The 12344-nt window shown below is 47.0% G+C and overlaps 1 protein-coding gene across 1 annotated transcript in view; it reads left to right on the plus strand.

Moving 5' to 3' along the window:
- Nucleotides 1-10676: 10676 nt before the first annotated feature.
- The window catches only part of LOC140399867 (phospholipase A and acyltransferase 3-like), a 53372-nt gene continuing 51704 nt past the window's right edge, over nucleotides 10677-12344 (plus strand). Inside the window, exon 1 of the mRNA XM_072489331.1 lies at nucleotides 10677-10934. Within this exon, the coding sequence (XP_072345432.1) occupies nucleotides 10908-10934 (27 nt within the window). The 5' untranslated portion in view covers nucleotides 10677-10907. The remainder of the gene's footprint in view (nucleotides 10935-12344) is intronic.

Raw genomic sequence — 12344 nt, forward strand, 5'->3', positions numbered from 1 at the left:
TCAGCTGGATTTGCCAGAATCCACGTGACGCATCTAACTTTGTGAAAAAATGTGTTTGTGCATTCTCCCGCTTCAGGATGACGTAGTATTCACGTATTATATTCTGGCTGAGATCCTTGGGATTAATGCAGATGCGCAGGTCTCCAGAGGGTTTTTTAACCACCACCATCGAGCTGAGCCAGTCAGTCGGTTCGGTTACCCTGGAAATGATCCCCTGCTGCTGCAGCTCCTTGAGCTGTTCCTTCAGGCGCTCCTTCAACGGAGCCGGGACCCGGCGTGGTGCATGGACCACTGGCTTGGCATCAGGTTGCAGTAAGATCTTGTACCAATATGGCAAAGTGCCCATCCCGTCAAACACATCTGGATACTGAGTGAGGATGTTGTCAATGCCCCCAGCTTGAAGATCCACGTTGGAGGATGTCGTTGAATAAACCCGCTGCACCAGGTTTAGCTTTTTGCAGGTATGCGTGCCCAGTAGGGATGCCTTGTCTGGCTTGACAATTTCAAATCTTAGTCGTGCATGATGTTGCCTGGAATGGAGAGTAGGTCTTACGAGGAAAGGTTGAGGGTGCTAGGCCTTTTCTCATTAGAACGGAGAAGGATGAGGGGCGACTTGATAGAGGTTTATAAGATGATCAGGGGAATAGATAGAGTAGACAGTCAGAGACTTTTTCCCCGGGTGGAACAAACCATTACAAGGGGACATAAATTTAAGGTGAAAGGTGGAAGATATAGGAGGGATATCAGAGGTAGGTTCTTTACCCAGAGAGTAGTGGGGGCATGGAATGCACTGCCTGTGGAAGTAGTTGAGTCGGAAACATTAGGGACTTTCAAGCAGCTATTGGATAGGTACATGGATTACGGTAAAATGATATAGTGTAGATTTATTTGTTTAAACATCACCTGCCTCTTGCAGGGCAGTGTCCCTTTAAGTGGGCGTTGCCACAGTTCGGGCATGTCATGGCGTCAGCGTCGTGCACGGTGTACGTCGTCACACATGCGCAGTGCGGTCAGCAGACGTGTGCACCTGTGCAGTGTGGGTGTCGGCCGCTTTGTTATCCTGTTCGCATCGCGCATGCGTGGGGCTCCGGGAAAAGCGCGCAAAATGGCCGCTGTCTTCAATGCTGAGGCGCTGCATCCGGGAGATGGCCTGCACACTCACTGCCGCGTGGGAGGCAATTTCTCATTTTCAGCCAATTTGTACTGGGAATACCGATTTTTTGCGTCATCATGCACTGTACATGTTTCAATCGCGACTGGCAGGGTCATATGCTTGGTTTTTAAGAGCTGCTCTCTCAGAGGATCAGAGTGAACTCCAAACACAATTTGGTCTCTGATCATGGAGTCAGCAATATCACCAAAGTTGCAGGACAGCGCTAGCAGGTGGAGGCTAGTTGAGAAGGAATTGAAAGATTCATCTTTACCTTGAAGACGTTGTTTGACTATGTAACGCTTGAAGATTTCATTGGTGTCCACTTCACAGAGACTATCGAACTTGTTCAGGATGGTCTGCAACAGTGTCTTGTCCTGGCCTTCGGTGAAGTTAAACGAGTTGAAGAGTTCGATGGCTTGATCACCCGCTGTTGAGAGGAGAAGCGCGATCTTTCTTGCATCAGACGTACCCTCGAGGTCTGAGGCTTCGATGTACAGCAGAAATTTTTGCTTGAATATCCGCCAGTTGGCACTGAGACTGCCGGAGGTCCTGAGCTGGTGAGGAGCCTGAACCTTCTCCATGGTGCCGGGATACATTCGCTGGTCGTCACGGAACGGACTGAGGTAAACCACCTTAAATTAGGAGTCTCCTGGTATCATGTTGAGTTAGGTACACTGGTCTAACACTGGCTGCAACTGGATGCAGCTTAGATCACAAAGATACTCCAGACCTTGAAGTTAGTTCAATCAGGGTTATTGAACCAGTAGCACAGTTAGCACAGTTCTCTGTGAGTTCGACTCTCTACTAACTTAAGTGTGGTTACTCTGTCTGACTGAACCAGACTAGCTCTTAGCCAGTCTGAAGGTGTGAGATTGTAACAACACCCTTGACTGACTCTCTAGATGTTCATTGGTGGAGTGTGAGTGCCTCGTGTCTTTTATAGTCAGATCCCACCCCTGACTGTCCAGCCTGCTTATTGGTCATGTCCTGTTCGCTGTGTCCATTAGATGCTTGACTGTACATCATTATGCGTGTGTCTGCATATCATGACAACAAGCACACAGGGGACAGACAGGCACGGCACAACACAGGACACTAGCACACAGGGGACAGACAGACACGACATAACACGGGACACTAGCACGCAGGGGACAAACAGGCTCGATATAACGCAGGACACTCACACACAGGGGACAGACAGGCACGACACAACGACACAGGACACTAGCACACAGGGGACAGACAGACACGACGACACAGGACATTAGCACACAGGGGACAGACAGGCACGACACGACGACACAGGACACTAGCACACAGGGGACAGACAGGCACGACACAACGAAACAGGACTCTAGCACACAGGGAACAGACAGGCACGACACAACGACACAGGACACTAGCACACAGGGAACAGACAGGCACGACACAACGAAACAGGACTCTAGCACACAGGGGACAGACAGGCACGACACGACGACACAGGACATGCAAAGAATTCATTGCGGATGGTTGGGGGCTATAGTTCTTATCAATTAGGGTTTGGTAGAAATCCTAAAATCCCGTCCATTTTGGATGACCAGCCTCCAGTTGAAGGATTCTGCAACCAACACCCTCATTACCGGCGTAAAACTGCTTGTCAATAGGACAATGCCTTCTTTCTGGTCACTATCTTTTTCCTCTTCTGACTCTTCCGTGTCATGTGTCGCTTCATATCGAGTTGGACAGTTGAAAGCATAATGGTATTGAGTCACATCCAAAACATCGATTTATCATGCCCCGTGTATTTCTGGGTTCATCTTCCTATTGTAGGTTCTAACTGGGTTTCTGTCTTCATAATTTCCTTGTCTCGGTCTCCTTCTATAGTCTTGAGCCCTGTTCGTAGCCATACGATTTCGCCATCCTGTTAGTAGTGTATCTTCCATATTCTGCCTTATTGCAGGCGGACCTATTTGGGTCATCAGAGCCATCGGAATCGAATGTTTCCCCAGAAACCTCCTTATCAGTAAACTGAACTCCTGTCAAAACCAGGAGCCTATCCATGTTGCTCACTCTAGCACAGTCAAGTAATTTAAAGGCCAACACAGACTGTGGAAATTCCAGGTTGTGTTTCTGCAGCCTTTTATATAGTCTGCCAAATTCCATTATCTCGTCTTCCATGGAGATATCCTCCATTTTCCGGAACTTATCAAAATCCGACCATGCTTCATACGCACTTAACAAGTCATCTTTCTTATAAATCTTATCCATATAATGTAATAAAGTCTCCAGACGTTCTTCTGAGTCTAACTCTTCCAATTCCAGCTCAGAAAGCATTTTGTTTCGGATTTTACTGCCATACGGTAGAGAGAGAGCCAATGCCATACCTTGTTTTCTCTTTCCGAAAGCAGTTACCTTAGTCCACATAACTACTGCACTTCTCCATTGGTCGTACGATTCCCTTTCAGAGAATAAGGGAGGATAGTCATATCCAGCCATCTTTATCCTCGGTTCAGCCATATATCCCTTTTTTTTTTCTTTTCTCACTCACTCCTTGGTTTGATCTGGAAAGTTGTATCTTTCAACCCTTCACATTTACACAGCAACCATCCTCTGCTACCAATTGTTAGACATTTTAGTTGCTGTGATATGAAGAGTCGAAAGTTCTGTTCCTTTTTCACAAACACACATTTATTTCCTTCCAACAGCCTTTGCACAAAACTCTCACTATACATCACCTGACAGAGGCCACCCTGAAGCCCCTTCACATATCAGTGTCAATTAATGGATACTTAACATAAATGAGACAACTAATTGCAATGTCACTTAACCCATTACTTAACAATAGCTACATCCATCATTGTTGAACAAAGAAAATTACAGCACAGGAACAGGCCCTTCGGCCCTCCTAGCCTGCGCCGACCCAGATCCTTTATCTAAACCTGTCACCTGTTTTCCAAGGATCTACTTCCCTCTGTTCCCCGCCCGTTCATATATCTGTCTAGATGCATCTTAAATGATGCTATTGTGCCCGCCTTTACCACCTCCGCTGGCAAAGCGTTCCAGGCACCCACCACCCTCTGCGTAAAAAACTTTCCACGCACATCTCCCTTAAACTTTCCCCCTCTCACCTTGAAATCGTGACCACTTGTAATTGACACCCCCACTCTTGGAAAAAGCTTGTTGCTATCCACCCTGTCCATACCTCTCGTACTTTTGTAGACCTTAATAAGGTTCCCCCTCAACCTCTTGTCTTTCCAATGAAAACAATCCTAATCTACTCAACCTTTCTTCATAGCTAGCACCCTCCATACCAGGCAACATCCTGGTGAACCTCCTCTGCACACTCTCTAAAGCATCCACATCCTTCTGGTAATGTGGCGACCAGAACTGCACGCAGAATTCCAAATGTGGCCTAACCAAAATCCTATACAACTGTAACATGACCTGCTGACTCTTGTACTCTATACCCCGTCCGATGAAGGCAAGCATGCTGTATGCCTTCTTGACCACTCTATCGACCTGCGTTACAACCTTCAGGGTACAATGGACCTGAACTCCCAGATATCTCTGTACATCAATTTTCCCCAGGACTCTTCCATTGACTGTATAGAACATAACAACGCAGTACAGGCCCTTCGGCCCTCGATGTTGCGCCGACCTGTGAAACCACTCTAAAGCCCATCTACACTATTCCCTTATCGTCCATATGTCTATCCAATGACCATTTGAATGCCCTTCGTGTTGACGAGTCCACTACTGTTGCAGGCAGGGCATTCCACGCCCTTACTACTCTCGGAGTAAAGAACCTACCTCTGATATCAGTCTTATATCTATCTCCCCTCAATTTAAAGCTATGTCCCCTCGTGCTAGACATCACCATCCGAGGAAAAAGGCTCTCACTGTCCACCCTATCTAATCCTCTGATCATCTTGTATGCATCAATTAAGTCACCTCTTAACCTTCTTCTCTCTAACGAAAACAGCCTCAGGTCCCTCAGCCTTTCCTCATAAGATCTTCCCTCCATACCAGGCAACATTCTGGTAAATCTCCTCTGCACCCTTTCCAATGCTTCCACATCCTTCCTATAATGCAGCGACCAGAATTGCACGCAATACTCCAAATGCGGCCGCACCAGAGTTTTGTACAGCTGCAACATGACCTCATGGCTCCGAATCTCAATCCCTCTACCAATAAAAGCTAACACACCGTACGCCTTCTTAACAACCCTCTCAACCTGGGTGGCAACTTTCAGGGATCTATGTACATGGACACCGAGATCTCTCTGCTCATCCACACTGCCAAGAATCTTACCATTAGCCCAGTACTCTGTTTTCCTGTTATTCCTTCCAAAATGAATCACCTCACACTTTTCTGCATTAAACTCCAGTTGCCACCTCTCAGCCCAGCTCTGCAGCTTATCTATGTCCCTCTGTAACTTGTAACATCCTTCCGCACTGTCCACAATCCACCGACTTTAGTGTCATCTGCAAATTTACTCACCCATCCTTCTACACCCTCCTCCAGGTCATTTATAAAAATGACAAACAGCAGTGGCCCCAAAACAGATCCTTGTGGTACACCACTAGTAACTGGACTCCAGTCTGAAAATTTCCCATCAACCACCACCCTTTGTCTTCTTCCAGCTAGCCAATTTCTGATCCACACTGCTAAATCACCCTGAATCCCATGCCTCCGTATTTTCTGTAGTAGCCTACCGTGGGGAAGCTTATCAAACGCTTTACTGAAATCCATATACACCACATCAACTGCTTTACCCTCATCCACCTGTTTGGTCACCTTCTCAAAGGACTCAATAAGGTTTGTGAGGCACGACCTACCCTTCAAATTATTCCTTTCCAGATGATTATACATCCTATCTCTTATAAACTTTTCCAAGAATTTGCCCACAACAGAAGTAAGGCTCACTGGTCTATAGTTACCGGGGTTATCTCTACTCCCCTTCTTGAACAAGGGGACAACATTTGTTATCCTCCAGTCTTCTGGCACTATTCCTGGAGACAAAGATGACTTAAGGATCAAAGCCAAAGGCTCAGCAATCTCCTCCCTAGCTTCCCAGAGAATCCTAGGATAAATCCCATCCGGCCCAGGGGACTTATCTATTTTCACACGTTCCAGAATTGCTAACACCTCCTCATTATGAACCTCAAGCCCTTCTAGTCTAGTAGCCTGAATCTCAGTATTCTCCTCGAAAAACATTGTCTTTTTCCTGTGTGAATACTGACGAAAAATATTCATTTAGTACCTCTCGTATCTCCTCGGACTCCAAGCACAACTCCCTACTACTGTCCTTGACTGGCTCTACTCTTACCCTAGTTATTTGTTTATTCCTGACATATCTATAGAAAGCTTTAGGGTTATCCTTGATCCTACCTGCCAAAGACTTCTCATAGTCCGCTCTTGAATTAGATCTTCCAAAATACAAACCTCGCATTTGCCTGGATTGAACTCCATCTGCCATTTCTCTGCCCAACTCTCCAATCTATCTATATTTTGCTGTATTCTCGGACAGTCCTCCTCGCTATCTGCAACTCCACCAATCTTAGTATCATCTGCAAACTTGCTAATCAGACCACCTATACCTTCGTCCAGATCATTTATGTATATCACAAACAACAGTGGTCCGAGCACGAATCCCTTTGGAACACCACTAGTCACCGTTCTCCGTTTTGAGACACTCCCTTCCACCATTACTCTGTCTCCTGTTGCCCAGCCAGTTCTTTGTCCATCTAGCTAGTAAACACTGAACCCCATACGCCTTCACTTTTTCCATCAACCTGCCAGGGGAAACTTTATTGGTGGTATTTCATTGCTGGCTGCTGATATTGAAATGAGAAGTTGGGACAATAGCGTGTTGATTACCTTGATGTTAAACTCTGTATGGTGATGTATCTCTTGACTGATAAAACTCATCAAGCTGAGAACTAACTCTGTTTCTCATTCCTTCCTCAATGCTGAAGATCTCCAAATTAATCCATCCTTCCAGCACAACCACGTTTTGTAATTGTCTCTCTTCAAAAGTGTATCATTTAAAAGATTAAATTGAATTAATTGAGACGTAGGAATTGTTGTAATGTCTGAGATGTGACACTTTTCTTCAGAGTCCAGGCTCCTGTGCAATTTCGCCTCAGAGCTGTGCAGACGGCACTATCACAGCTACACCAAACACCCCGAGCAGCTAAGTTAAGTATTGGCCAGTAGTGATAGGTTTATTATATAGAAAGTAGTATTAGGGTATTAATATTGCTTGTTGTATATAATACATGACCGTTGTTTTAATCCTTACTAAGCGGTGTGCTGTATTATTAATCATAACCTGAACTTGAACCACGTGGCGGTATCATAAAGATACCTGGCGACTCATGAGCAAAGGTGACGTAAACCGAGCAAATAGACTAAGGTTAAAAAGAGCAACAGACCAGACGGGTTTCCGGTGGAATTCTACAGGAAGTATATGGATCTGTTGGCCCCACTCTTGGCGAGAACCTTTAATGAGGCTAAGGAAAGGGGGATGCTACCCCCGACAATGTCGGAGGCGACGATATCGCTCATCTTGAAACGAGATAATGACCCGCTGCAATGCGGGTCATACAGGCCTATCTCACTCCTAAATGTAGATGCCAAACTGCTGGCAAAAGTGATGGCGACAAGGATAGAGGATTGCGTCCCAGGGGTGGTGCATGACGATCAGACAGGGTTTGTAAAGGGGAGACAACTGAATGTTAATGTACGAAGGTTGCTGGGGGTGATGATGACGCCCCCACCGGAGGGGGAGGCAGAGATAGTGGCGGCGATGGATGCAGAGAAGGCATTCGATAGGGTGGAGTGGGACTACCTGTGGGAGGTGCTGAAGAGGTTTGGGTTCGGTGTGGGGTTTATTAGATGGGTCAGACTCTTATATGGGGCCCCGGTGGCAAGCGTAGTCACAAACCGGCAAAGATCGGGGTATTTTCGGCTACACAGGGGTACAAGACAAGGGTGTCCACTGTCCCCGTTACGTTCGCGTTGGCAATTGAACCACTGGCCATAGCGCTGAGGGATTCTAAGAAGTGGAGGGGGGTGCTTAGAGGGGGAGAGGAACACAGAGTGTCGCTCTACGCAGATGATCTACTGCTATACGTTGCGGACCCGGTAGAGGGGATGCCAGAAGTAATGCAGATACTTAGGGAGTTTGGAGAGTTCTCGGGATACAAACTAAATATGGGGAAGAGCGAGCTTTTTGTAATGCACCCCGGGGATCAGGGAAGGGGATGCTCTGCCACTGAGGAGAGTGGAAAGGAACTTCCGATACCTGGGGATCCAGGTGGCCGGGAACTGGGGAACCCTGCATAGACTTAATCTGACCCGACTGGTGGAGCAGATGGAGGAGGACTTTAAGAGGTGGGATATGGTGCCGCTGTCGCTGGCGGGCAGAGTGCAGGCAATTAAAATGGTGGTTCTCCCGAGGTTTCTTTTCGTGTTTCAGTGCCTCCCCATTCTGATCACAAAGGCCTTTTTAAAAAAAATAGACAGGAGCATTACGAGCTTTGTGTGGGCAGGAAAGACCCTGAGAGTAAAGAGGGGGTTCCTGCAGCGCAGTAGGGACGGAGGAGGACTGGCGCTGCCGAGTTTGAGCGACTACCATTGGGCCGCCAATGTGTCGATGGTCTGTAAGTGGATGAGGGAGGAAGAGGGAGCAGCGTGGAAGAAGCTGGAGATGGCGTCCTGTAAGGGAACGAGCCTAAAAGCGCTGGTGACGGCGCCGCTACCGTTCTCCCCGAAAAGGTACACCACAAACCCAGTGGTGGTGGCAACCTTGAGGATCTGGGGGCAGTGGAGGCGACACAGGGGAGTGACGGGTGCCTCGGTGTGGTCCCCGATAAGGAATAACCACAGGTTTGTCCCAGGGAGGATGGATGGGGGGGTTCCAGTGTTGGCAATGAGCAGGAATTAGGAAGCTGAGAGACCTGTTTATAGACGTGACGTTTGCAAGTCTGGGAGCGCTAGAAGAAAAATATAAGTTGCCCCCGGGGAACGCCTTCCGGTATATGCAAGTGAGGGCATTTGCAAGGCAACAGGTGAGGGAATTTCCGCAGCTCCCGACGCAGGGGATCCAAGATAGAGTGATTTTGGGAGCATGGATTGGAGAGGGCAAAGTGTCCGAAATATACCGGGAGATGAGGGACGAGGGGGAGGCGATGATAGAGGAGCTGAAGGGAAAATGGGAAGAAGAGCTGGGGGAAGAGATCGAGGAGGGGCTATGGGCGGATGCCCTGGGTAGGGTAAATTCCTCGTCCTCGTGTGCCAGGCTTAGCCTGATTCAATTTAAGGTCCTACATAGAGTACATATGACGGGAGCAAGACTGAGCAGGTTTTTCGGGGTGGAGGACAGGTGTGGGAGGTGCTCGGGAAGCTCGGCGAACCACACATACATGTTCTGGTCGTGTCCGGCACTGCATGAGTTCTGGGGGGGGGGCGTGGCAAGGGTAATCTCAAAGGTGGTGAAGGTCCGGGTCAAGCCAGGCTGGGGGTTAGCTATATTTGGGGTTGCAGAAGAGCCGGGAGTGCAGGAGGCGAAAGAGGCCGATATTTTGGCCTTTGCGTCCCTAGTAGCCCGGCGTAGGATTCTACTCATGTGGAAGGAAGCGAAACCCCCCGGGCGTGGAGGCCTGGATAAACGACATGGCAGGGTTCATAAGATTGGAACGAATAAAATTTGCGTTGAGAGGATCGGCTCAGGGGTTCTCCAGGCGGTGGCAACCGTTCCTTGACTATCTCGCGGAACGATAAGGAAAAGTAAAGATAGAAATGACAGCAGCAGCAACCCAGGGGGGAGGGGGGGGGAGCACTATTCTGTGTTTTTGCTATGTGTTTTTCTTTTTAGTTTTTGTTGTTAGTTCACTATATTATTTAAATAATGTTATTTACCAGTTAATGTATAATCCCTTGTTGAGTTGTAAAAACGGAAAAATGTTTGTTTGAAAACTTTTAATAAAATATATATTTTTTAAAAATAAAATAAATGCAAACCCTTTCCCATCGCACCTGTACAGTGGAGTTGTTGTTCTCAGATGAGAAAATCCAGCAGCAGGAAGTCAGGAACATAAACAGGTGCTAACCTGGAATGGGAGAGGAATGATCAACAGGTCTTTATGCAAATGTTTAGCTACAAGAACCTGGCTGTCCTGAGAGAAAGTGAGATCGATTTCAGCGTTTTGATAGTGACATCAATTCAGACAACAAACATAAATATCGATGTAAATATAGATCGTCAACGATTGGTGCAGAGAACACACAATATGGCCGATACAGTCCGGAAGTGTTTGTGAAACTCCGAGGGTGAGAGATTGTTTACCGCTGCCTAACACTTGCTCTCAATAAACAAAAACTGATCTTCAACAAGTAAGTTGATCCTGCACATTTTTGCTCTTTTCCAGTTCTAATGCCTTTAATTCCAGGTTTTTTTGTCCAACAGTCTTCATATTGATAACATCTCCATACAGGTGTACTGATTTTAATCTTTTCAATTTGTAGATGTTACCTGTTGTGTTATGCTGCTTCGGATAACCCAGGCTGCTACTTGATGCAGTCTTAACTAAAGGATGCTCCAGACTCTGAAATTAGTTCAACGTGTTTATTGAACTATTAACACGGTTCTCAAATGAGTTTGACTCTCTGCCAATCTAACTGCAGTAACTCAGGCTAACTGTACCAGCTTGCTCTAAGCCACGTGCTGGGGTGTGATGCTGCTGATGAACCCTGTCTAACTCTCGAGATGTCTGTCTGTGGAAAGAGACACGGAGTGAGTGCCTCATCCTTTTTATAGTGTTTATGTCATGCCCCCTTGTGGTGATGCCACCTCTGAATGTCCTGACTGTCCATTGGTTGTGTCCTATTCTGAGTGTTCCTTGGTTGCATGTTTGCATATCAGAGGGCAACACGGTGGCACAGTGGTTAGCACTGCAGTCTCACGGCGCTGAGGTCCCAGGTTCGATCCGGCTCTGGGTCACTGTCCATGTGGAGTTTGCACATTCTCCCCATGTCTGCGTGGGTTTCGCCCCCACAACCCAAAGGTGTGCAGGGTAGGTGGGTTGGCCACGTTAAATTGCCCTTAATTGGAAAAAATGAATTGTGTACTCTAAAAAATTTTAATTTAAAAAAAAATGTTTGCATTTCATGACATTACCAATTAGTAAATCAATCAGGATTGACAAGCCAATATGGTGGTCGTGTTGAGTTTAATCAGTGTTTAATCAGGACAGCAGGCGTGTTCAGACAGCTCTTTATTTCATCCACATCCCTTCTTGCTGCGCCCACTCTTCTAAATTATTCTGGATTGTTGGGCTGGAGACCTGCAAATTCTTCTCCACAAGCTAACTGCCACTGAGACATTCCCAAGTTTCTTATTTCATACTCTTTTTTAGGGGTGAAGCATTGGTAAGACCTTATTGCCAGGAAAGATTTCTTTATTTGGAAATACCCAATAAAAAGTTGAGTACATTGCCTAAAAGCAACTTTCAGCGTGATCCACCGCCCATTAGCTTCTTGAGCCTTTGCGCATATCCTCTGTCCTTGATCAATCAGATCAACTTCCGCCTTTTCTTATCTTACCCTCGGTTCTTTCGCGTGACTGGTCTGAAAACTCCCTTCCATCTAATAATAATAATCTTTATTAGTGTCACACGTAGGCTTACATTAACGCTGCAATGAAGTTACTGTGAAAAGCCCCTAGTCGCCACATTCCGGCACCTGTTCGGGTACACAGAGGGAGAATTCAGAATGTCCAATTCACCTAACAAGCACGTCTTTCTGGACTTGTGGGAGGAAACCGGAGCACCCGGAGGAAACCCACGCAGTCACAGGGAGAACGTGCAGACTCCGCACAGACAGTGACCCAAGCCGGGAATCGAACCCAGGACCCTGGCGCTATGAAGCAACAGTGCTAACCGCTGTGCGGCCATGCCGCCCATCTCATCTCTGGACTGATCTCAGGGGCTCCATTTTTCCAGCTGGTCTGTTACTATTCATTTCTGCTGTTCGAAAGGTGGATTCAAAATTGGCTGAGCTGTAGGAGACAAGAACGGTGATGACAGACGTCTGCTTTAGTGACTGGAAGTCAGTGTCCAGTGTCGGACCACAGGGATCTGTGCTGGGCCCCCTATTATTCATCATTTATATAAACAACATAGATGACTATGTGTGGGGGGGGGGG

Source organism: Scyliorhinus torazame, chromosome 24 (genome assembly GCF_047496885.1).
Source record: "Scyliorhinus torazame isolate Kashiwa2021f chromosome 24, sScyTor2.1, whole genome shotgun sequence".
NCBI classification, from domain to species: Eukaryota; Metazoa; Chordata; class Chondrichthyes; order Carcharhiniformes; family Scyliorhinidae; genus Scyliorhinus; species Scyliorhinus torazame.